The following is a 27335-nucleotide window of genomic DNA, read 5'->3' on the forward strand; positions in this document are numbered from 1 at the left end:
ACAGATACTAAGACCAGAACACAGACATTTCTTTCATCAGTGACTGTAAAAGTCCACCTAAAAATGCAGTTTAATTTAAGCAACATGTCATAGATGACAGGAGAAAGGCAAGAACGAGCTGGTGGCATGTTTGAAGCTGGCTTGTCAGTTATTGGAGTAGCCAGACACTTCAATGTTCACAGTTTCACCATTTGCCGTCTAAGAAACTGTTTCCGACAGCATGGTATGAAAGAATTGGCCACGTGATGCTCTGCATGGATGTGTCTGATAGCAAGATCCTGTCACCTTAAATATCCACCAACTTTGCCAAGTCCTTAAGAAAGAACAAAGGAAAACTCAGCACAATCCAGCACTGACAACCTCATTAAATCTCATAGATGTGTGATACACGACAATGCAAATGGTGAACACACAGACCTGTAATTTCTGGTCAGTCACTTTCAGTCTGCCTTTTTATCCACTACAGTGCATACTTGGTTGTTTCATGACGTGCATTATGTTGTAGAGATGTCTTGTGTGTTTGAACAACAAATACTCATTCCTCTATCTTAATACAATGGATACTTTAAATAAATCACATAACACATTGCTACTTTTGTTTAATCTGATAACCTTTAAAACCTGTTTTCACAGTTTGACAATAACTCAGTTGACAGTTTAAATACCTTTTTTACTGTATTTGTTGTTTTTCCCCCATCAGTCCCTAATAAGTTAATGAGCCAATAATGAGGAACGTGTTTGTTAAAAATATCAAAATTATTTTTTGCCTTGTTAACATGTCCATATTGTGTTATTGCCTACATGCTAGAAAAGATATGAGCAAAATGAGCAGTCTGTATTTTAGACTGAGCATCAGCATCATGCATCTGCCGTGTATCAATGACCATCTCAAAAACAGAGATTCAGATTTCAGGAAATTCATACCAAAAAAACTTTAGCCAGTTCTGTTAACTTGCAATGTGTGTCTTTCTGTATTATTTCAGAATCGACTTCACTTCAACACATGAATACAGAAATACTCCAGTATTTAACTTGAGAGAGAAGCAGGTACTTCAGATTGACACATTCTAGTGGAAGAATGAAAAAAAAAAAAAACCTTTAAATGTCATTTTTAATACAGAGATGATTGTTTGGGGATTACTCAATGACCACAGAGGGACTTCAAGCTTTTAATAGCAAATAGAATTTTATTTACATGCTCTGAAACCCTTTTCCAGACCCGAAAAAACAAACAAACAAAAAAAAAATCACTGAAGAGCTAAAGAGACTAAACAAGTATCCTGGAAGAAAACCATTTAGAGATTTTTGGGTAACATGATAACTTCACCCTCAGGGCTTAAAACTGATCTGTAGAACTTACAAAGCCTTACTTAGAGGAAGTGATTTGTAAAGAGGGATTATCGTATTTTCTTACAGCGCAGGACAGAATTATTATCCTGCCAAAGACTGTACACACAGTTAAGTGCTGATGTGTTCACGGATTAAAAGCAAGGACCAAAATCTAACAGAATATTGACAAAAGGCATAGAAACATTGCGTTTTATCTACAATTTTCCAAATATTTACAAAAGACTTCACATGGATATATGGAAAGTGTATGGAGGTCTGAAAACACAGCATTAACTGTGTCTTCTCAATTAACAGCTCAAATGGGTAACATGGCAAAATCTGTTGAATAAAAAAAAATGTCTCGATAAAACCTTCACTGAACAATTAACAGCACTTGTTACCTTTACTGGTTATTTAAAAAATGAAAATGGGAAGTACTTCATTGGCTGACAGAAGTTGTATGAAGAGACATAATTATTTGTTTGATGGATATTGTGTCACTTGGGGGTAACATTTCACGAACATATTTACAGTTTTACAGTATGTGGATCCATGTATTCCCAGTGACGGTGCACAGTGCGACTGAATCTACAAAGAAACTGTAGATGGCAGCAGGCAGGCGGCAGCAAACATCAAGCTGAGAAGAAAACTTCCTGGCACCAGTGGCAGACCTGCATTTCCTGAAGGCATCAAAGCAGAAATTATTTACTTCTTTATATGTTCTCCATACATTAAGCATCTTATTTTATTATTTTGGTGATTTAAAGGACAGTTTTCAATGTTAGCACTTTTATATTTTCTGCAGTTCATGTCTTCCATGTGTTTATTGTAATTTTTTAATTTTTTTTTTCCAAGTGCTAAACCATGTACTCTAAGGCTGGTTACCTGCAGTGCAACATATTTCCATGAAAAATATAAATTAAAATGTATTCAACAAGATAATCTCATTTCCTGTTTGCCTTCATACACGTCAAGCCATCAAGTATTAAAAGACTCTCTTAAATGCATTAATTTTACACTCCCATTATGAATTTTAAGTCCAGTTACAGCTTACAGCTACAGTATTGAGGACACTTACTTGTACATGAATCGGACTCTCTGAAGATTCCCATCAGCTCGCTGGTTTTGACGGATGCCAACAGTTCTGTGCTGACGTTTCCTACAAGATACGACAAAATGGCAACATTGAAAGACAGTACAATCTGCATTAGCTGATTTGTTCTACTTGATAATTACTAGTGCAAGAGCATGGCCTATTATTGCTTCGTTTTTTCATTAAGTCAGAAATCAAGTCAGCTTGTTGACAGATCTAATGCTTTTATGGAATTTTGGTTTCAGTCCGACTATAAATGTATGTCAAGTCATTTTAATTGCAGGTGAATTTACATACATTTCTACATTCATGCTGTCTGTAGATGATTGTATACATCTCTCAGCTGTATTAAATAATCACACTGAAGAGGGATTTATTGCAGCAATGAACTCTTCACCTTGTGTGAGGTTTCTGGAGGCATAAATGCCTGTCCTGTGCTATAGTGTGTGAAACTTTTCCACAAATACTCCTCTGTTTTCCTCTGGGACAGAGGACGAGACAGAATATGAGACGAACAGACACTCAGCTCCAGCATCAGGTTACCCGGCAATTTTTTAGGTTTTCTAAAGATATTCAATGCCCATAATTGTTCATTGTCCTGATGCCCCGATGCGCTGCTTGCCCAGGTAGATCCTAGAAGAAGCTGAAGGGTTTGTCGACTTCCATGATGTAACATACCGCGTGATAAATTCAGATAATATGACACATGAATATCTTTATATACTGGTGAATACAGAACCTGCTAGTCTTGCCAATAATGCATGCACAATCCTGTGTGTTGCCATTTTTTGTGTTTGCTAAATCTGCTTTAATGCTCCGTTGTTTTTTTTTTTTTAAATAACCAGAACCTTTAAAAACAAACTCCAATAAAGGTTTGCTGAGATGAGTCAGCATATGCTTCACCAAAGTAAATGCAGCCGTCTTAAATTCAATTATAGCAAGGGTGTGGGATATCAAATCTCTGTTCAACAGTGCATTATGACCATAATGACACCACACTGTGACAACATGTGGGCTAAGAATTTCAGCCACTAGATCTGTATTTCATTTTTGTCTTGTTTTGATCATATGGTTTAATGTGACCTTCAATAGAGCAGAGAAAGAGGAAGTGTATGAGGAATTTGCTTGCTGCCTCAGATCAGTATCTCATTTCTTTCATTATCGTTTGATATGTTTTCATTTGGTATGGAGCCATTATTTTTTTGTCGCTTTACCTGACACCATGAAGTTGACTTGCTGGCAGTTTCCTCCTTCTGCAGACAGGGGAGAACCCGGCAAGATGGTGACTCTGGCCGTTTCCATCTGCAGGACTTCTGCAACCCTCCTGCGGAAGTCATGCCTGGACATAAAGAGATTACACAGTGATTTTGTAGTCACAGGATGGGTATAACAACAACAATAATAATAATAATAATAATAATAATAATAATAATAATAAATACAATTTAAAACCAGATATTGTCAGAGTAATAATCTTAGTGAACGACTAAGATTTTGATTACATTACTTCATCATAAAAAGGTACAAAGCACGAGTTTGAATTACACATTACCAATGCACAAGTCAGGATGACTTGTAGCATTAATTAATAGCATGCGTGTCATGAATTACCGTTTGTCACTATTGCACAATGATCCTAATGAGTTAATGAGAATAGTTTGCAAAATGCTTCACAGACAATAAATAAAATTTAACTTATGCTAACAAACCGGTTGGATTTCAGTCACAGTGTAAATCATCAGTTTTATCTTCTTTCATGAAGAGACAGTCACCTCTTCCTGACTTTAGTAACACAGTGGAACTGCATTCCATTGATGATAGCACAAAAACACTTTAAATATAGCTACAAGTGCGAGGCAGCAGGTGCAAAGAGACAATTGCTAAGAATAAATGAGATAACATTGGTACACACAAGGTATTTTCTGTAGGCAGAGCAGGAAACAAACTTGCTTTTAAACTGCACTGCCTTTAATGCATTTTCCCCATTTGTGGTTATGGTTTGCTTTGTTTCCTCAGTGGTTAGATATTTTGTAAAGATGAGCATGACAGCGATTGCAAAGGTTTCCAGTCTAAAATTATGTATGAGTGTCTTTTCTCTCTCGACTTCTCATTTACTGTAGATGAAAACAGAAAATGAAATAGAGAGACCCTTTACACAACAGTTTAACAGAATTGTTGCAAGTTGGACCAGGCACAGGAATGTAATGGGTATGCTCATCAATCACCTGGCTCATGAGATAGCTGTGCATGAGTTCCTTTGATTCTATCACAATACCCGCATCACAACATCCCTGACTTACAAGGAGCCAAGCAACTAAACTAGAGCCAGAGTTTATTAGTTTATGGCTCCTATTTTAGTCTTAATTATAATGCCATTGGATACATTGTGCATTATTGTCTTTAACCAAGTCGGGCAATAATTAGGCTTCAAGACATGGATCTATGTGGTATGTATTAACAAAGAACATTTTAATGAAATGATGCAATGATTATGAAATCATCCAGGCATGGTTCATGCCAAATTTGTATGACAAGCTTTAATTTGTCTAATTTAAATCATTTCAGGAACCAACTCTGACCTAAAGTTAGACCAAGCCCTGTCCACTGCAGCTCAAAGCCCAAAACACTTTGGAGCTCCCCAATGTTCAGCAGAGATCAGTCCCATTCCACCAGCTACCTGGAAAACTACTGCACTTGTCTGTAAGTGACCGTTTAAACTCACACACACAACCAAGTTGACCTTTTTCACAGCAGGAAACACAGGTGAAATTAATAACATTCGTGATGGCTTTGTTATCATCCAAAGTCCAGTGAAGCAGCATGCACAGCAGCGGGACATCCCCTGAGTGGAATGCAGGCATCATTGATATACCTGTCGTCTATTTCCTGCTAAACCATGTCATTAAGTCCCATAATGCTGTATTTACAAGAAGAAGATGTCCATAGAACTTCTGAAAAGGCCTCCTCCAAAAAAATGAAAGCCTGACAAGAGATTTATGACCAAATTCTGGTGAAATAGTATTAATTCTGCAAAAATATTTTGATTACACTCACCGGCTGAAGTTAGTCACGCTAGGAAAGGTCTGCTCTGCTGATGGGGATTGTGGGAGGATATCAGCACATCCGATAATGCTGTCTCCGATCTTCAGCAGTAGAGATCTGTGGACCACTGAACACACAAACACACATCAATATAAAATACATCTGTTGACATTATTGCATTCAGCTCATTTCTTTGGAGGTCCTAAGCTTGTCCTTTTTTATTTTTAATGATTGTTTAGTACATGTGTGTTCCCTCATTTTACCCGTGTTGTCTCCAGAGAGCTGAATGATGCTGTCAGTGTAGAACTGTCTCTCAGTCAGACTGACATTGCCTTGTCTTGCAGATATCTCCCCGACCGCACAGCTCAGCGGAGTTTCCAACGAGCAGCTGGAGCTCTGAAGGAGGAAGAGAAAGAAAGAAGTGCATTACACAGTTACCGCAGAAGAACAATTTTGGCATCAGAAATGTGGCCCGTTTTGCTCTCTGACATTTAAGAATTATGTTTCTATGATTCAAAAAAAAGGAAAATACTTCCTTTTCTACAATGCTTCAAAATGTTGCATGTTTTATAAATCCATAGTAAAGGATTCTAGAGAGCATTTCAAATATGAGCACTTAATTTGTGCAACATTTTAGGACATTACTCATTAACCAAAATTTCTGACAAAGGCCTAAATCAGTACCAAAGTCCATGTTGCAGAGGTCTCCAAATTAAACCGAGTACTTGGATTAAAAGCACTAAAAGTCAGAGTACTTAGGTATTAAGTTTGCGCCCAGCTTGCTTTTAATTTGTCTTTCACTATAGTACATACACGACACAATCATACATGATTATGAAATAAAGAATCTAATCTAATGAAGCTATTATTCTTATTGTCAGGCACAGAATTATCCTCTTTATATTCCATCATTGTCCTATATAACATATTTCTGTAATATTTCTGCAGAGGTCATATATTCAGCATATGTTGGGATTATGTAATTTAATCCATCTATTCCATCCATTTTCTATTCCCCCCTTTTTTAGAGTAGGGTCACAGTGGGATTGAAGTTTATCCCATCTCGCATAAATGTAATTGTTCTAGTTTGTTATTCAAAGTCAGGCATGTAATCCAGACGTTACCTTTGTATGGATGATAAGGACTCGCTTTGAGGGTTTGGTTCATCAGACGAAGTACGCAAATTCATAGTTGCTTTTCAAGTTCCGTAGCTTCAGGTATGCGGATAATCTCTGAAGATTATCAAAACATGCAGTACTTGACATTTAGATTCTCTGCAAATATTTTTCATTTCATAAGTTTAACCACCAGATACGAAATCTCCCAGTTTTGAGTACATGTGCAGTGTAAGCTTAAAGTTTCCACATCAGACCGGCGTAAGCAGCACACCAAAGGAAAAGGTGCTGAATTTGGACTCCCACCTATTGTGATACATTTAGTTCTGGCATAATAGTTTCCTCTTTTCAATCGATCCCTTTACTCCCAAGCTGAAATCTTCAAGTTGCTGATATCCAAATTCTGCAATCTGAATTGTCACTAAAGGATTTTGTGAGTAAAATAAGTGTTATTTTTGGGAGAACTACTTTGAAATGATGTCTAAATATTTAAGGCTACAACTAAGAACTGCCCTCCTATTGCAATAGTTGGTGACCCCACTACACATCTTTGGGAAATGATAACTTCCTTCAATTCACTGAAAGGTCTTACCACTAGATTACCATTTTTCTTTTACTTTCTTTTCTCTTTCTTACTGTCTTTTTCTCTACTCCTTAACATGTACAGTTTGACTCAGAAAGTACTCAAAATAAAGAAAAAGGAAAGAAGACATGAATCTCACCATTGATGTCATGTTGAAGGGATTGAATGTGCTTCCCACACTGTTGCACTGGCGGCTGCTGACAGCAGTACGGTTGTTCGTGATGAACAAGGAGGCCTCAGTTGCCTGCAGGAAGGGATAAAATGCACATATAAGCAAAAATTATTTCATCTTTAAAGAGAGAGAAACACATACACAACTTAACACAACACATATTTCAGACACATTTACAAAAATGGGGCTGCTTAAATCTGCTTGCACTTCTTGAATTGCAGGAGGTCAGTCACACACATTTTGCTCCTAATCTAGAAAACAGCAAGCAAGAAAACCTCATGCAGGACAGGAAATTCTTTTATCGCTGCACAAAAAAAACAAAAAAAACAAAAAAAACAAAAAAAACAAAAAAAAACCCTCAAGTCTCTCTGCCTTGCAACCGTTTCAAGATTGCGGCTACAAAATGGATCCCATCTCTCATAGCGTTTCAACGCGTCTAGGTGATACTAGATCTCATTCCACTTTTATTTCCTGATGATTTTTCATGTGTAATCCTTCTGGCAATGCACGCTCGACCGCATGCTTTGTTGCCACGTTTTTCTGCAGAGGTTTAAAGGTTTTAAGACTTGTGGTGTCACGTGGAGATGCACTTAGTTTTGTAGCTGTTCAGAACTTATCCGATTTTTGTTAAAATATCCAACATAAATGATTCACAACACAAGCCGATGAAGAAAACGTTCCAATTGTAAGGATGAGGAAGGCTTGTCCTGTTAATGGATATACATTACCTTACCGCAAACACATGGAAAACATTCACATAGCTTTGTACTGACTAACATGCTGATGATCACAAAAGTTAGCGCTGCGGCTGTGACAACAGCTGAAAGCTACCAGGAGCTAACATTCAAAACCTCTTCAGGCTGGATGAGAGAAATTATTATCCCAGAGCTTAAGACATTGCTCTGATAAATTATAAACAAACCAAAGTCTTAGGGGCTATAGAACTGTAAATCATGCTCATGGAGGAAATCCAAATCTGGTGAAAAAGGGCTGAACCACACCTTCTATTTCTGTACAGTTAGATACTAGATTGGCTGCACACACATGTGTAGAGTACATGAAGTTGTACTTGCATTGTTACGCGCAGATGATTGAAGGTCCACCTCCACTGTAGTATCAGTGTTGCTTCCATCAGGATATACTTGTTGGTACTGAGAGTGAGAAAACAAAGTGTCCATTATCAGCAGACAATTAAAAAGACTGAACTTAATGTGTACTTTGCCAGTTTAAACAGAACCAGTTAAAAGTGACACCTGTGGAGATTTGTCGATTTTGCACACATACAATATCCACTGATGGGCATTCTTGTACTTCCTTTGTGACTCTCTTAAATTGCCTGAGCAAAACTAGTAGATTCTGTTGAGTGACAACATTTCCACACTAACATCTTTCCCTTTGCAATATAGGCTCTTTAGAGATATTACGAGCTCCTTTCTATGGATGCAGTGCAGGACTCAGTATGGGGCCTCAGGACAGCAGCTGACAGAGACAGCTGTTCCTTCGGTGAGCTTCCTAGTTCAGGGAGCCTGTATGTTCCTTCAGCCAGCAGACTGATGCTAAGCTAAGGATCCAGCCCCTTCTTCCCATTGCTCCTGGTTGGAGGGCACCACGAATTCATCGTCTGTTCAGAGCCGGAGAAATACTGTCATGTTTTTGTGGCAGCTTGGCTCCTAATAATATGTCATGGGCTGGATGAGTTTAACTTAAAAGGATTATATGGTCATCTATAAAACAATTACATACCTCCTTGGAGTGAGGACATGCTTTCATTCCATCCCATCCATGTCTTTCTATTAAATAGATATCAATATCTTTTGCATTGTATTAGTTAAGTTGTAAAAAGAAATAGCTAAATATTGGGTAGTTGAGTGAAGTTTCTGTAATTGCTGGTGTGAGCTACAAACAGATAAATGTAATTTCAGAGATGTGGTTGATGGGAGGAGAGCAGTTGTTGTCTTTCTTCAAGGGGAACTCCACGTGATTTTACACAATAAATTCTTAAAGGTCTCAGGAAGTACTCCCGTGTATGTGAAAGAGGAAGTTGGAAAGAGAATTTTTGACTCCTGATGGAGATATTTCCTCAAGTGATAGCACTTCAAGTTTGGAAAAAAAAACCAACCAAAAAACCAAGGTGTGTGAGCGCACCAGATCTGTACAGTACACTCCTCATTTCTGCTTGAGGCTAGACAGAGCTACAAAAACCAAAACAAGGACACTCGTTATTATGAGTAAAACATTTTCCAGGAGTACAATACTCAGAACTGCTCTGAATAGATAATTATTTGCCTAATAAATCAACACTTATTGTTGCTGCGACAACAAAGACGCATCATACAAAAAAATTTATTCATTTATTTATTTATTTATTTATTTATTTTTTTGCACTTTGTCAGATACTTTAAAATTGTTCTATATTTGTTAAAATTGAAAGTGTACACTAATGAGTTACTGTGAAACTACAGCCAAATTCTAGCGGTAGGCCTCTGTTTACCCAAAATACAGTTAAAAATTGAGATTGAGATTTTGGGCCAAAAACAAGAATAACCAAGAACAGCAAGTGCAAAACAGAAAATGTTTTCACATTACAGCTCAAGAATGTCTGTTTAGGCAGCAAAGAGTAGGCCATTTTTACTTTTATATTATGTTTCAAAAATATATTTCATAGACTACAAATGACCACACACTGGTGCCTTTAAATAAGTAGTCCAGATTCATAAATGTAACTTGTCTTCTCCTTTATATGTCATGGTTTTAGATTTTTTTTAAGTGTTATATGGATTTTTAAATGTTAAACTGGATTTTATATATTAAAGATACATTGGTATTCATGTTATATGTCTGCAATTCACACTAGTAATATGCCTTTTAAAAGAAGAAAAATGGTTAAAAAAAAGTTTTTATAGGCAACTTGAGTTACACTTAATGTTGAGAAAATTTTCTTACAATGTACATGTTAGTGTTTAAGGAAACTTTAGTTACAGGAAAATATGAATTGAACACCGTGTGTGATGGACAAGATGGAGAAATAAGCTAATATACTAATGTATCATATATTTTAATTTCAACTACGTAAATGTTTAATAAGTTGCCATTTTCAAGAGACTAAAGACACCAAACACTTTGATTCTTGTGGTTCTTACCAGTGTGACTGATCCATTCACTGTGCCGCTGAAAACAGCCCTGGCCACAATGAACTGTCCGTCTGTATTTCTTTCAGCTGTGATGTTTGCACACCTCATTCTGCAGAAAAAAATATGCACAATGAAAATGTTGAGAATGACTCAAAACATAATCAAGATGAGCAATACGTAGAAATCCTACAGATTTAACCTTGAGGATTTTCTCCATTATATTTTGTTGAGTCATTCTACATGAATGAAGAAGATTATCTATGTATTGTAACACAACACAAGAGAATTATAGCTCAGTGACATACCACGCCTGCTCCCAAAAGACTGCCAGAGTTTGTGTTTGGTGCCAGAGGCCTGATAGTGGTGAAGCTTGGATTTCTGCAGGTGCCAGTGACTTTACAAACATTTTCAGTTGTTTGAATATGTTGTTTTTTTAATATTCTGCTTCTGTATATTATGTAATATACATACAGGATGATAAATACCTCCTATTTTAACAATATGAAGAATTTATGTTGTAGGAAAAATGTCAGTGGCTGCAGCAGAGCAGTTGCAATGCAAATTTTATTTTTTTCAAAGAGGGGAAGCTGTGGTTGTTGCCCGTCATGTGAAAACTGATTGCCTTTGTTCGTACACTTCCACCTTGTGTTGTTTTTGTTTCTTTTTCTCGAAAAAGACAAACAAACAAAAAACCCATAAGCATTAATTCTTACAGGGTCTCACCTTGATCCATTGGTGTAGTGAACCACTATTGACCTTCTCACTATGCTGTAGGGTCCAGTCATTGGCATGTTAGGGTCCAGGTAAACAGCGTCAAAGTTGTTTTGGTTAGTCAGCAGCCCAAACTTCCCACTAATGTCTCCAATCTCATATTGGTCCACAGTGCCGTTTCCAGGTGCGGGGGAGTTTGATATGTTCCATCTCAGTGGGTTGTAGTGGCCCTGGATGTTTGCATTTGAGCAGGGCTCTACGCTGCCAGGTTTGAGGGGCAATATGTGAACATGGTAACCTCCAGCTATGGAACCCAGGTTCGTCAGGGACACGTTTATGGTTGTGGGGCCTTGTGGGATGGCCTGAGAGAACTGCACCTGGCCGTCGGACATTTCGGGGCCAAGCCAGCTGCCCAATCTAGCTTTGGGAACCCGCACCATTGTAACATTGGCACAAGCAATCCTTGGCCCTCCTCTATTTGCCTGATGGATGACTACAGAACGACCAATGATGCCTGACTCAGGAACCCAGGAAAAGACATCAGTGAAGAAGTATTTTGCTTCCACTCCACCTGTGTTGGTGCCAAGATCAAGGGTTCTGTGTTTGCTGGAGAGATCTCCCACCTCACAGGACAAGGGAGCAGATGGGCTACAGTGGAGGGCATAGCTGTCGTCTTCTGTGCTGATATTAAAGGGGTTCCAGTGACCTCCTACTGAGCTGCAGCGGTTTTCGTCATCATCTCTCTCTGAGCTAATGGGATAGGTGTGAACATGCCAATTGTGGTTTCTGGTTGGTGTCATTGTGGGATTTCCATAGGCAAGATTCATAAAGATGGATACATCAGACAGAGGGTTGCTCACCAGCTGAGTGAACCATATCTGACCAACCACAGGGCTCTGAAATATGGCTCTGCCTACTGTCACTTCACCGGGATAGCTGATGCTGGCGCAAACATACCTGGCACCATCCATTTGGTGAATCACAACTGAGCGACCAACGATGCTGTTCTGTCCAAACAGAGGGAGGTTGAAGTCTGTGAACACCATTTCAAATCCATTTAGACCTGCTAGGGACATATGCTTGGCACTGAGGTCCCCCACCTCATATCTGTCATGTGTTGACCCAGGTCCTTTTGGATATGTTGGGTCGCTCGTGTCGAGACCAAATGGATTCCAGTGCCCACCCACATTGTCATTTGAACATAGGCTTGATGAATTTGTTCCAAGTAAAGGGACAGGAAATTTGTGGACATGGTAGGGGCCAACTCTGTTCTGTAGGTTGGTCAGGTTCACTCTCAGCTCCGTTACATCAAATGGAGAAGCCTGACGAAAGCTGAAGTATCCCATGATCCCTCTCATATTCAACATGGCGTTCACCTGTTTCTCTGTCACAGTGTATATCTGAGCACACTTGTAACTTGACCCCATGCGGAAGAGAAGAAAGCTATTCATAGTGTTGAAGCTGGTGAGGTCCAGACGTGATTTCTGAAGTTGCAAAGGGGTTCCAACATTTACGACGCCCAGACTGGTCAAAGCTGAAGTATCTAAGCTTCCGAGTAGAACATCACAGCTTGCAGCGCTACTTGTAGATCCATGGAGAGTGATATTAGATTGTGAGGCATTGACCTGCCCGATTATCATCAGGTCTGCAAGGAGTCTGGGGTTGGCGTTTCCTCTGTTAACACGGATATAAACATTACCCGCGATGGGCCCGGTGAACCTGGCCTGACGAGTCAAGAGCGTCTGACCTTGACTTACAACCGCGCACACATTAGAGCCATTACATGTCTGCAAAGACAGTGAGAAGTCATCCAAGTTTGTTCTGTTTTCGAAGAGGCGTGACACATTGATGGTGGCATTTGAGGAGGGGTCAGCTGTGAAGTTGAAAATGCTGGAGCCGATATTTGCTTCAGAACAGGGTTGAGCAAAGTGGCCGTACATGACAGGGAACACCCTGAGGGAAAAGTTAACTGAAGCACAGGAACCAGCACCTGACACACTGACTGCGGCAGTCTGGTTTACGGAGTCAAACTGCACCTGCCCTGTGACTCCTCCCATGTTGAAAGGTGCCAGAAACTGAACACAGGAGATGGAATCTGAAAAGGACAACAAGGAAAAAACAGTTTTAATGATCTGAGTAAGTGGGCATGTCAGTGTTTCATCATCTGATCAAACAGACATCTGACCTAAAAAGATAGAACCTTGTAGTTGTATAAAGCATCTTCTCTTTCTGCTTCATACATATATTCTTCATCTCAATATGTCACCTACTATACTCAGAAATCTATGTTCAGCACATCTGCATATGTGTCCTCATCACGCTAATGTAAGTTTGGACCACAACTGATTTCCAAACTCCAAATGATGCTTGTACATGCATATCTTACAATAAGATTTAAGGGAGACATGGATAAACTTCAACCCCAGGAGTTAAATATAAAGTGCTTACTGGTGTTAAACTCTCAAGGTCAAGCATCCGAATGAAGTAGAAATACCTAAAACTATTTTCTTTTTAAAGTGATGAGGCACTTGAATGACTTGAAGCAGAACACAAACTTCACTTCTCTGTAAAAACAATCTGCATGTGTCCACCACAATGAGTTCAACATCCTTTCTTTGACTGCATTAAACATCACATTTTATACTGGAACAGCATTATATAGAAACCATTCTCTGTGTGAACTTAACTTCCATAGGATCATCTTGTGTTCCTGCTCACACATCAAAGCAAAGTGCACAACATGTAGGAGCCTTTTTCAGTTCCTAATATTAACATTTTAATAAATATAAAAGCAATAAGTTGACATTGGTCATTTGTATCAACCTTTTATATTCTGTTTACTTTCATTTATGAAGTCCTGCTTCTGACTTGATCTTGTTTACTCCTCTTGCTACTTTATCGATGCAGTGACTGTTTTATCCTCAGGTTCATTACAAACTACTCTTAAATATTACAATAAATTCAAATTATGCACAGTATCTGCACACATGCGAGCCACTGAGGATGAAATATCACAGTGCTCAATGCACCATGTGCTAAATTATATTTATCTATAATTCATCACAGTAATTCTCATATTGGTAACCGTGCCTTGTAAATTCTGGGTCTGTAGTTAACACTATTTCACTGATCAATTTTTACTCTGTTCTGTGAACTAAACTTTAGGCAACTGCCACACTGTCACACAAGCTTGAAAAGCAAAAGTAATCAGAAGAAGTTAAATCATTGTGTTTACTGCCAAACATTTGGAGTTTTCAGTGGCTAAAACTCTAAAAGAAGCTGATAACCTAACATAACCTAATAAGCCAATAATAAAAATTATAATAATAACAATAATAAATATTTCAGTGTGCATCACTTAATTTTGTAATTGTGTTTAACATTTATTTAGTGGGTGTGAAAGCAATCCATTTTATAACATTTGGATGCCACATTAATGGCATCACATAATCATAGATAATTGTTTAATCCATGACAGAATTATCGCCATTTAGTTACAAAATTATGCTGACAATGCCTTTTAGTTTCTGTTCCTTCTTAAATGTATTTCTGGCAGCAAGTTTCATTTCTGCTCTTTTCACCTGTATGATATTTAAAGTGAGACTTAATCATGGAAATGCTCCTTTCACAATGTGACTACAGCCCTAGTCTAAAACTACTGCTCTTTTTCCTATTTCCACTTGAACTCTAATGATATGAGAAAAGGGCATTATGACATAATGTTTATTACTAGATCTTGTTTATAGTGAGACTATGTTACCTCGGTCAGAAGCGTTAATCTCATGGCTTTGGACCTGTAGTCCAAAGGTTGTAAAACAAATCAATCCCTATTCTGGAGAGTAGTGCCTTAAAACTAGCACTGTTGCACTACAGCTGCTTGGTATCAGGGCATAATTATGATAGACTGGAGCAAAGCTTAGTAGTGGATCAAGGATTTTCTCTTTTTGAGGCCAACATTTTTACCACATTAAACACAGCATTTCCTAAAATATAATTTTAAGACACTGCAATTGATTGTGCAAAATAAAGCAGATAAAGGATCTTGCGTATCGTTTAATGCTGGGGTGTGCAGACAATTAGTTTCAGCTCAGTTTCAAGCTTTTTTACAACATAGTGGAATTCAGAGAGACACTCGGTCTGCTTAAGTTTCACCAATCAAACAGACATGGCGGAAGTGAAGTCAGGTGAACGAACATGCACAACGAACGTGCACGACAGGTCTTTAATGTCACAGCTCCTACCTGCCCCCCCTTTCTGCAATCTGCTCTGCACTCCATGCTACAGGTGATCAGCGCGGATGGAGAGCAGCTGCTGGGGCAGAAAACCTGCAGCTCATCTCATCGTTCCAGCCATAAACACCGGTTCTGTACAGCACTCATTGTCAGATCCTCCGCACTCTGTGGACCACGGTAGGAGCAACCTGCCTCCCCGCCGGGAATAACCCCACCCCCCGAATGCCGGTTCCCGGGGAGCCTGCCTTCCTCCCTCCCTCCCTCCCTCCCTCCCTTTAGTAAGTTTGGCCTGAATTGTATTGTAATGATTTTTATTTACAAATAAACCCGTTTTGAATTCGGTCTGCCTCCAGCTGCTCTGTGTGCTCTCACTTTAGGGTCACCCCCTCACATACCGTGACATTTAAACCAGTTAAACATTACAATGAATGACAAACCGCTTTGAAATCGAAGTTCCTGGCATCGAGCCGCTGAGTAACAGGAGTGTCCAAAAAGAGATACTAATATACACAACAGTAGCAGTAAAATAATCGGAAGAAAACCTGCACATTTTTAAAAACCCCTTGCATAAACAGTAGACATCTCAATAGAGAAATTATCCACAATGTCCATGCGGCTTCACTGCAAAAGTTAACTGAAAAACGTACTCACCTAGCAGAAAAAGCAGCAGGGCAGCTGGTCGAAGGCACATGTTGGCAGATGTGTGCAAGAGACACAGCAAACAGAAAATATGTATTTAGACTGTCGCTGTAGTCACATAAAAACCGACTGAGGCTGTAGGTAAGAACACAAAAACAGTCACAGCAAAGAAGTTCAGTGACTGAAAAATGATGGAGAGCCTGAGGGAGCTCTCTCAGAAGGTGTCATGCGAGGCTGGAGCAGCCTCCTTTATACTTCTGTTTTTTCAGCCCCGGGCTGTCTCTGTCAGCCTGTGATTGGCCGACGGGGTGACAGTGGCTCATGTATGGAGGTGTGGGCGGAGGGAGGGAGGAAATTTGGCAGCGTGGATGGGTGGATTTGGCCTGTCCCAGCTGTGGCCACTCAGCTTAAGAAAAGATATAGACAGAAGGAAGCACTTGTTGATTGTAGTGTGGTCTGTTGAGCTCAGACAGCAACGTTTTAATCTTCCAGTTATGTTTTTAAAACGAATATATGAATGAAACTTCCTCAGCTGGTTGAATAGAAAATGAATTTAGCATTGGATTGTTTTAGGTTTAGTGCTTTGTGCTACACCGTTTATTATAATAGGTAGATTTAAAATGGCAAACTCACTTCAGAAACTTAGGAATATTTGCAGAATTGTTAGTGTATTTACACCTATTTTAACAAAATGCTTCAACTTCAATGAAGTTTAAAGTTAGGCATCAAACAAACAGGTCAGAGAAACATAAGAATGACCATGAATAGTGAAGATTTTTGCAGAATATCTGCTTAAGCAACTTAACCTCAGTGGCAACATGAATAAATTCTGAGAATCAAGCTTGCAGAGAAACCTCACAACTTCTTGTTTTTTCTTGTGGTTGCCATGTCTCATTGAAAAAATAATTATGTTTCCGCAATCTATGTTTTATCCCCCCTTTATTTCTGCCTCTTCCTCTTTCTTGTCACAGAATATGCCTCAGCTGTCCTTGTGACAAATTTGAGTTAAAAAAAAAAAAATAGACGGCTAAAAGTAGTCACTCATTCTAAGAATAGCAGCCTGATGGCCCATCATTTTGTGGAAGGCCACGCAGCTATTTACACATATTGGAGGGCCTGTGAAGTGGCTAAGGTCCTTCACTTGGCTTGTTTAGATCACTGATTGCAGCATGAAGCGTGATGTGACTCTGTCTCTGTCGCTGCACAGGCACACAGCTTATGCAGAAAACAGGCAATGACGGGTAAATATAGGACAAATGGAAAAAGAGCAGAGATGTTACAGTCATGGTAAACAGCTTGCTTCATGAGATGATCCCCTTAGCAGCATTGCACATGATGCATGAGAGTACAATAAAGCACAGGAAGAAGCAGAATTCTTTGTCATTTTGAAAATACTATCTGTGAGAGGATGAGGTTAACATTCAGGCGGCAGTCAGTTTAACACTGAAGCATTCAGAACCACAGTTTTACGGCTTGGTTATGGTCATCATTTCACACTGAAAACATTTGAGACTTTATTATCTGTCGAGCATTCCAGTAACTGACGCATAAAAACTTGAAAAATAAGACTTTTTCTGGTGACTTCAGATATTATATATGATCAATAGCCATTAGTATCTGTATCTTAAAGGTCACACAAGGTAAGAAAGTTTTGAAAGAACAAGTAAACACAATACTCTGCCAATTATTCTGATGACTCTGTTGTTGTTACAGCCAACAAAGACAGGCAGGGTGTCATAGCAATTAAAGAAAACTTCGTCATATCATACTGAAAGTCACATCAAACAATGGATGTCACTGTGGAGTCTAGGAAGCATCAGCGGTGATGTCAAAGTACACAAACATGTTTGTCACTGATGCAGATTGAAATTAAAACACGGATGCAATTCAATTAAAAATTCGTCTGAAGCTTGAATAACTACTCCAACATCTTGCTGGCTGTGTTAAAGGATTAAGGTTTTAATTTTTCATTTCATCCCTACATTATACCCCACTGTAATTGGTTTAGTTTCAGGGAGAAAGTTTGGCAGTTTCTATGAAAGAAACCCTGGTTGTGTAACTTCCTCAGAGGTTATTGTTATCACATGTAAAACCTCTATTAAGAGTGAAATTCCTGTCATCAACCCAGTTAAATAAAAGTACTGTAGTAAAATGTTTTTAAAACAATGATGTAAAAAAAAAAATAAACACTTGTTCTGCAGATTTGAACATCATGACTGATATAGAATAAATATAAAAATGCTAATACCGTTCCATTTGTGTGTAAACAGCACTGTTGTACCTGATGAGCTATAGCTAGTTTCACCTGCTGTATACACAGGTATGCAAATTTGTTTAAGGTTCACTGGAGAAATCTGAAGATCTTGAGGTAGGATATCTGGTAGACAAGAAGAAAATATAGTTCTACTAATACACATATGTAATCCCTATTCAATCCTTACTTCCTCTTGTCTTTTTAAAATGTGAAGTAATTCTTCAATGGAAATTACTAATGGTTAATATGAAAGTCACAAAATGCCGTAACAAGATACCACTGTGTTGTAAGGACTCACATACCCAAAATATTGTAACCACCAGATTAATCTTCAGCAGTGCATTTTTTTCCCGTATCATATTTAGTGTGTTTGAAAAATAACAAATACCATCCGAAGACACACGGAGAGCAGTAGAAATGTTAAGTGGCATGGAATAGAAACACCTTAAATTGTTGAGGAAGCTTGTGGACAGCTACCAGAACTGCCAAGTTGAAATGAAAGCAGCTGAAGGACATTCAACCACATATTAGAATTACTGACTGAATTACACAGGCTGTTAGCGGTCAAGTGCATTTCCAAGAATCTTTTTTCAGGTTAATTAAAACAGATATGAACATTGCAGACATGTATCATTTGTGCCAAGACTGCATCAGTCAGACAGCAATGAAAGTTTTTTTTGTGTAGCAACTAGGTGTGGCTGGGTGTTACTTGAAACAACAGAAATTTGGCAGAGCAGAGACAGCCTGGTGTTGGAGAGCAAGTTTGATGGGCTTTTCTTTTGCACATGTAGCATTCCTCACCTTTAGAACGCATCTGATCCGACATTAAGTCAGTGACTCACTTTCTTTGAAGTGATGTGTGATGTGCTGGATTGTGAAGAGTGATAGAAATGTACAGAATCTACTCAGTGGGTGTTGCTGTTCCTGTCCTCTCAGTCAGAGCATTCTTTGATGAAGATCTACAGTTTCCTTTGGTTGAAGTGGTTAAAATGTACAACCCCTAAATCCATAGACATTCTGCAGAACAGGTACTTGCAGATAGTGGTCTCAGTTGTTTCTGATAAAAATGACATATTAAGTTAAGTTTTCAACTTGAAATTTTAGAATTTATTATGGAGACTTACTTCTCTCTATTTGAGTAAATCTGCTTTACAAAACAATGAGCAGATGGTGCGACTAGTAAATTATCTGGGATCTTAAACAGCCAGCTTTTTCAAATGACAAGGCGCCACAGATGACAAGAGGAACACGACAATGGGCTGTTGGCATGCCGGATGCTGGCACATCAGTCAGGCTGTCCACAACTTCACCATTTTTCATGTAAGAAATCATTTCAGACAAGTTGGTGTGACAGATCATGTGACAGATTGTCATCTGCCACATGATGCTGTGGATGGACGTGTCTGACAAGATGATCCTGTCAACTTCACCAAACCCTTTATAAGAACAGTGGACCTGCAAGTCAAATTCTGAGGATGTTTTGGGGATGTTGGTATGAGAAAGCACTTCGTCAAAATGTTTCCAGACTGTTACATCATAACAAAGGAAGGTTGTTCTCTGCAACATTTGGGAATTTTAAAAAGAACGTTCAAGGAACTAAAATTAAAATGTCACACTTGAGACAAGACAGCTGGGAGGGCTTCAAAGAAGGAAAACAGTCGGGCTTGGATGTTCCTTTAAGAGTGTTTTGTTATTTTTCTTTTTTCAAAATATCGTTTTAGCTGTAGATGTAGCAGAATGTATCAAAAAGAAAGTCTAGTTTAAAGCAATTTCACACAGAATGTAGATAGTAAATGGCTTCAGGTGTGAAAATAGGTCATGTGTTTTGCTGCCATTTGCTTGATTTGTGTCAAAGCAGTGCAAAAATGATGCCCAGCTTTATCCACACAGACTGTTGCTGTCATGAATGTGTTAACTGTTCTGAAAAGGCAAACTCAATATAGATATGTAAAAGAAAAACTGTAAGAAAGTTCCTCAGTCTACACTCACATCATTTATTTTAAACCTGCACCTTTACGGCCACTAGATGGAGGCACTGTATCATTTGTTCTATATGTACAAATCTATTGGCGATACACAGCTGTCTTTTAGTGGAACCTGGCTTGATTCTGGTTGATCTATTGGCGATCCACAGCTGTCTTTTAGTGGAACCTGGCTTGATTCTGGTTTGCAGTTTAGATTATCACTCTGGACACACCGGAGTGAGAGGCTGAGCAACAAAGGTAACCCTTAAAATTTCAAATGGAGGCAAAATTAACAATTTATTGCAAAATAAATTTATCAGCACATTCATTTTAGCCTATGTACAATAGTCAGTCCCACAAGGAAGAAAACCGAATTTATTAATGTATTTGCATGTTAAAAAAAGACAAAACATATTGTCAAGTAAAATCAGTTTAAAATGTACAAAATACATTCTATATTTTATATACACATTATATATTTTTTATTATGTTTAAACCCTGAATTGTGAAACTTATTCCCATTAGGATTTCTTACTTTCCCGCTTCTGGCTGAATGAGGACAAACATAAATAATACACACCAACAGCAGCATCACGCCGGAATCACGTGGCTGCGTCAAAAGCAAGGGATCTGCGTAAAAGTGCGCCGCCATTTTCAGTTAATGGCGCTACACTTCCTGCCATATAGTGAACCAGCGTTTCGCCGGCATGCTGCTGTTAGACCTGCACGGCATGTGTGCAGCTGTGTACACCGCAGCTGGGAGCGGGTTAACTCCACAGGACTGACTGAGAGCCAGTGAAAGTTCTTGGACGCACCGTGTTTGAAGGAAACCTCTGGATTCAAACAGTGAATCTGAGTCGGAAAAGGTCCGGAGACGAGTGTGTGTCTGCAGGTCTGTTGGCTGCTTCTAACCCGAGTCCACTAACAGCAGGTATCTGGATGATTTTAGTCATTTATTTGGACCATATGCTGCCTAAAAATACGTTCTGGACGCGCTTTGTTTTGAGGTTGTTTCACATCTCCTGCATTCTTGTTTGAATAATGTTCACTTTCGTTTCAGTGTGTGACCAGCAGAATTGCTCGGTTGTTCAAGATTAGTGACATGCTGCGTGTCAGCTGGTCAAAGATGTGCACAACATGCACAGATGTGCTGTTTGAGTGCCATGCTCGTTAATTTTATTGCAAAATTAGCGCTGGAGTGAAATAGCTTCTTTAAACATGCCTGTGCAGGTTTTGCACTTTTTATTGGAGGAGGTCAATGGTCAGGGTCAACCAGTAAAGCACCTCCTGCAGGGATAAGGATTCACTCAGTGTCCTATTTTTACATTATAGCATATGTTAATCTGGCAAGTTCTACACTAATAGAGGAAAGTGCACAGCTTTTGCAGAAACCTAATTATGTGCTTGTATGGTATTTTATGTTTATTTTTGGCATTTTAAAATCCCATATGGTGAAAATGGATTTTTATTGTGTTTTGTGGTTGCTAGAAACTTGGAGGTGTAAAATAAAAGCTGTTTCTGCCAATCCTCAAGCATCCCACAACTAGAAAGCTCACCAGCTTTATAGGCCAGTAGGAACCGATAGTAGTCTAACTCAAACTTTGTATCATTCTGTCCCCTCGCTCCCTGCTGCTTCCAGGTGATCCACTCAGAATTAGCAGCTGCCTCTCAGTTTGCAGGGTTTATTTACTTTCTGGAGCAGCTTCTGCTAACTCTAAAATGTCTCAGTCACAAGCACAGCAAACTAAATGTTCAGCTAAAGGATGCAAGAGTGAACACAAGAGTCTTCATGCACTCGTAGCATCTGAGGAACAGACGATTCAGTAGATTATTTGTATTATTAATGGCAGTGCCAGTACTACAATGGGAAATCGAACATGCTAATGTAGATAATGTTATCGTTAGCTTTGATCATATGCCCACTGGTCAGAGTTACACAGAAATTGTACAGCTAAAGGACATTCAGAGATGTTGGAAACTTTATTATTGATGTACAGCGATTAAAAATTAGCTGGATGGGTTACTGTGCTGTGTTGTTGCTAGTTGCACTTCAGCGCAACCTGAACTCAGCTGCTTTTTACATCTATTTACTTCTCTCTTGCTCTCTGTGCTCACATACTACATATTAATACAGAGTGTTTTTGTTGTCAGACAACAGAAAAGGTTTGACTACATGTCAACCAGCAGTCAGAGCGGATTTCTAACTGAAGCATTGTCTGACGAACTCACCGTACATGAGTTTAAAACAGTGCCTGTGCTATGTCAATATTTCCAAATTAAATGATCACTCTGAGAGAAAGTTAGAAGTGACGGAAGGCCCCAGTCTTGCACACTCATTCACATCTGTCTTGGCTGCTGTGATGTCAACTGTTTTGCTCTGTGCTGTCAATCATAGATTCAGAGAGAATCTACTTCCTGAAGGTGCAGTGGATAACAGTAGCTCAGGAGTATTTAAAAGCCACAGACACTGAAACAGGCGGTTTAGAACAGGACTCAGAGCAAGAGTTATACGGTGTTTGTGAGATGGACCATCTCTGTGGTATATTCAGTTGAAAAACATCCAGGGGATATGCAAGACTTTCATTAATTTACTGAAAAATGGCACAATATGGCACCTTTTGGTGAAGATGTCTAACAAGTCATAAAGCAGTCAGTTCCCAGTTTGTTTGATGCACATGAGATATCCACTAATGAAGTTTTAAACAAAAAATAGCTGTATGCTATTCACTGACAGGAAGGGTTGATTGGGGTTTGCTGTTGGCAGCAGTGTCTTTTTTTGATTCTACCACAAGGAGTTGTCAACGTCAGACTCTTTAAATTCCATGCATGGAGGGTCTTTAAAAACAATCAGTATGTAGAACAGCTATTTAGAAAAGTGTCGACCTTAAGGAAAATACCACGAGGCCACTTCTGGGTTTTAATTCATACTTTCTTTAAATTACAGTGTACAATCACATGAGTTATTAGCAGTTATTCATAAATCAGTAATTAGTCCAAGACGTGCATACTCCCACAGCAAATAAGTTAATGGGTCATGGAAACCTCACACTTATGGGCCCGTAACACATTGAGGTCAGTGGAAAACAGTGCAGCAAGCAGTGCTTAATATTACAGGGACCATCATTTCGAAGTCAACAGCTTTTTTCAAAGTCTGTTCACCCATTGTCCTGCAAACACACCTCACGCTGGTGAAAGCATTTTGATATCTTGTTTATTTATAGCAACAGTGAAGCTCCTTCACTGTAGATCTGCATGCAAGTGTGTGTTAACTGCTAAATGGTCAGCAGATGACTTGCTCTTTGCATGAATACATCTCTTCTTATTTGCTGCTACTTTATTTCCTTTCACTTTCCCCCATTTGTTTCTTTTTTTCTCTTCTTGCGTTACTCTTTCTCTCTTTTCATCGTGTCGTGATCTGAAGTCCTCATTCCTCTTTTTACTCTCTCGGGTTGCATGCCACCCATGCACCTCCTCAGCACCTCTGGCTATTAAATATTTCTCAACCTGTAATGCCTCTTTAAGGATATCCATTTCCACAGCAAAGCCTGGCCGTCTGAACTTAAAAAGGGCCCAGACAAATATGATAATTGCATCCAAAAGGCCTGTACTCTGGCCTATGTGATTTTTCATTTCTGTTCCTTCTTTTCCTTCCTCTATTTTGCTTTGTAGAGCTCTCTGTAAAGCTGTGAATGTCCACCATATGGACCTGAAATCTAAAACGGTATTCCCCTCATCCTCTGATTTACTCGGATAGAAGGGGCCCTAATTCACAATCCACCAGGGACTTTGTATAAGGGAGATATTTAACCCAGAGCCAATGACGGAATAGATTGAAAATGCAAACATGCTCTATATTTATTTTTGCTCCACCTCTGCACATCCCCTTTGATGTAAACTCCATTTTCTCTTGTGTTTTTGCTCCAAGTGCTTCCTACGGTCCTTATGAATATTGCAGTTGCGTGAGACTCTGGGGAGGCGAGATGGTGATGTTTCTGGCTCTTGTAGCTGGTGTTGGTTTAGTGAAGACGAGGAATATTACAGAGTTCTCATGGTTCAAATGAGAAGTTGTTTTAAATGTGAAAACTTTTTAGCCATTAATCGTACGAAGAGGAATTGCTCCAGTTTCAGTGACGTTTTTGAAATGACTAATGATAATGCCTTTTTAATGCACTGGCATATCATTTCTCATAATCAGTATTAACATCTGAAAACCTAAAAGTCATACAAGTTAGTGCTTTTTTCTTATATCATAGCACGATAAAAAAATCTTTGCAACTTAACGACATGCCAAATTTCAAGACACTGACTGCAAACTCAACTGAAGAATGTGTTTGTAATTAAAATATATTGTATGCTATTTGTGTTATTGATGGAGGCTTGCATTTATGGGAAAAATGCATCAAGTCTTGCAAAAGACTCAAAAATTTGCAGCAGCCAATCAGAATGTAACATTGTCATATTGTGTTTTTAATAGTCCCATAGCGCTCCCAGTACTTACATTTAGAATAAGCTACAGATTTCGAGTTTAACAGAAGTGAATGTTTTGTGTCAACACAAAAGCAGTCTCCCAGTTTGACCTGCTCTCTCTTCTTCATTCCCTCTCTTCTCGTGAATGGTTTTATAATAAACTGAGGGACGATTGTGCTCAGCTAATCTTCAGATGAATGCCGAGACACAGGAAGTGCAGTGTCCACGATGGTGAAGGAATGGCCTGGGAGCCTCACAGATTAAGTGACTTTAATAACAGAGTGGCAGTGACCGGTCGAGCGGGTGAAGTCTGAAGGGACCTTAAATGAGGCGTGTCCATAGTAAGACTTGATTGCTTGGGAATGTTATGTGAAAACAGGAACAGAAAAACAAGGAGGGCTGAAAATGATTGATGGATATAGCTTGTTGTGCTCAAAAGAGGCACTCCTTTTGTGAGCACATGCTGTTGCGTCGTTCGTTCTTCTCTGATCTCGAAACCTTCTGCACATTTAGGTGTTTTTTGGAGTATTTTTAACTGCAGAACTTCACAAAAAAGCATGTGGGAGCTTGAAGCTATTTAAAATGCTCACAGCCCAGTGAATTTGAACCTGTCCAGAGGACAGAGATGACTTCATCATTACCTCACCCCGCTCTGCTAGAGGACTTATCAAAAACATGTGGCTCTACTCTCCCCGCACACTGCAAATTGATTGAGTCTTGGACTCCAATGTTTTCTCTTTGTAAGGAGACGTGTGTGTTTGCGCGCAAGTGAGCTTCATTTTATTATCTTGGATTTTTCTTGCCTCTCTCTGGGTTTTGATTTCATCTGTCATTCATTTGGCAAGTTTCAGCAAGTAGCTCTGGGTTTGGTCAGACAGGACCGAGGGCCGCTGAGTTGGACAGGATAAAACACCGTGCTTTTAAGCTTGTGTGTATGTGCTGGCTACACCCAATGAAACCAGATGGCAGAAATATCAGGGGTAAAATTTTATGTCCCGCAATATTACTCAAGCCTACAAAACAATTCTTTAGATCTAATTTGAAACTGAAGGTTTAGCACTTGTCTTGTGGCTTTCGTGAGTTTTATAGGAAATAATACAAATGATAAATACCACTACATACTAGTCGAGCTACAAAGCTTTTTGAAGCATCATACTAATAGGGAGTACCATTCATCTCTGTTATGGAGTAGTTTATAATCCACCAGAGGAGGGTAACAGCGTTCTCTTTCATTTTGGACTGTTTGGTTCCATCAAAGGTCAACATTGGCTTTTGGTCAATAACATGAATTCATTGCATCACGTTAAATCATACGGTGAAAAAGGCACTGAATTAAGATACTTGCTGTTTATGTTCAGCTTCAGTGGATTTTTTTCAGTGTTTTTTGTCTGTGTTTTTTATGCATCTGTACAGGAGTCACTATTTTTATCCGTTGTCTGTCCATCCATTTTCCTGAAAAAAAAAAAAAGGTATCTCAAGCACACCCTCAGGGAATCTCTTCAGATTGTGTAACACCCATTTGAACAGAAAGATGAACTGATTTCATGATTCAATTTCATGGTCAAAAGTCGCTAGGACCTCATCAATCACATTTTTGGCCGTAACTCAACAATTCATGCGCTAATTATTTCAAAATGTCCCACAAATTCCTAATTGGATAGAATGGTTAAGCAATACCATTCTATGTATAAAAGGTCAAAGGTCAGCTTCACTTTGACATCATATTTAACTTACTTTTGTGGTTATTTGACACCATAGCTCAGAAACGGAAGAAGAAAATGTGACTGTGTTTCACATTCTGTTGGATACTGAATTGGTGATATTAATCTTGGGACTCTACCTTAAATCTGTGATGATTGTATGGTCGGGTTGGGCATTAAGTATTCAAGTTTTTAAATTTGTTGCTTCTTTACAGCAACATTGATTTTCCACATGGCTACAACTTTGTATTCTGTCTGAATCATCTTTATTGGCTATATATAAATACCGTCAGTTCCTTTTATTAAATTCCCTCAGTGTCTTCACTACATATAATTTATGAGTCTGGACAGACATGGATGTACACTACAACTTCACCAGTTGCCAGAGGCCTACATCGACGAGGCAGTAACTCTAGTTTATGCTCTGATTCCTCTGACACAAGGAGTCAGGCGAGGCTGAACAGTCTCTTGTTTCATGCCATTGTGCATCCACAGTAATGACGCTGTTTGATGTGATACATATGTGGGCTGAGTGTTTAGATTCCACAGTTGTTTGGTTGCCAGAGCCAGAGGTCCCGGTGGGGTGGAGTTAGAATAATCTTATTATACACTTGTGGATGGATGAATTACTGAAAGCATCCGACTCAAGGTGGAGCACAGCTGTCTTGTCTCCAACTTGAAGTAAGAAGTGTGTATGTTCACATGTGCATCGATATTCCACCTTTTTAGAGATGCATGCGTGTTGTATGCACATATGTGTCCGCTTTGCATTGATTTCACAGTTTATATCGTGTGTGTGTGTGTGTGTGTGTGTGTGTGTGTGTGTGTGTGTGTGTGTGTGTGTGTGTGTGTGTGTGTGTGTGTGTGTGTGTGTGTGTGTGTGTGTGTGTGTGTGTGTGTGTG

General features: G+C 39.1%; 2 protein-coding genes across 5 annotated transcripts in view; one reads left to right on the forward strand and one right to left on the reverse strand.

Moving 5' to 3' along the window:
* Nucleotides 1-1160: 1160 nt before the first annotated feature.
* Nucleotides 1161-16277, reverse strand: cusr (Copper-only SOD repeat protein). The gene is made up of 10 exons (XM_023272382.3): nt 16060-16277; nt 11189-13271; nt 10475-10574; nt 8408-8485; nt 7302-7406; nt 5728-5860; nt 5477-5591; nt 3637-3761; nt 2408-2488; nt 1161-2009 (listed from the first exon to the last, which is right to left on the reverse strand). The coding sequence occupies exons 1-10, from the start codon at nt 16097-16099 to the stop codon at nt 1918-1920; spliced, it is 2952 nt and encodes a 983-aa protein (XP_023128150.2). The 5' UTR covers nt 16100-16277; the 3' UTR covers nt 1161-1917.
* A 4701-nt stretch (nt 16278-20978) lies between these two features.
* add3a (adducin 3 (gamma) a) overlaps nt 20979-27335 on the forward strand; it is a 128412-nt gene continuing 122055 nt past the window's right edge. For 2 of the 4 annotated variants that reach the window (XM_055009607.1, XM_023272334.3), the window contains exon 1: nt 20979-21196. The gene's annotated coding sequence lies outside the window, so the exon portion shown is untranslated. The remainder of the gene's footprint in view (nt 21197-27335) is intronic. The other 2 variants (XM_055009608.1, XM_023272337.3) reach the window with 1 other exon arrangement.

This window comes from Amphiprion ocellaris, chromosome 4, assembly GCF_022539595.1.
Source record: "Amphiprion ocellaris isolate individual 3 ecotype Okinawa chromosome 4, ASM2253959v1, whole genome shotgun sequence".
NCBI lineage: Eukaryota > Metazoa > Chordata > Actinopteri > Pomacentridae > Amphiprion > Amphiprion ocellaris.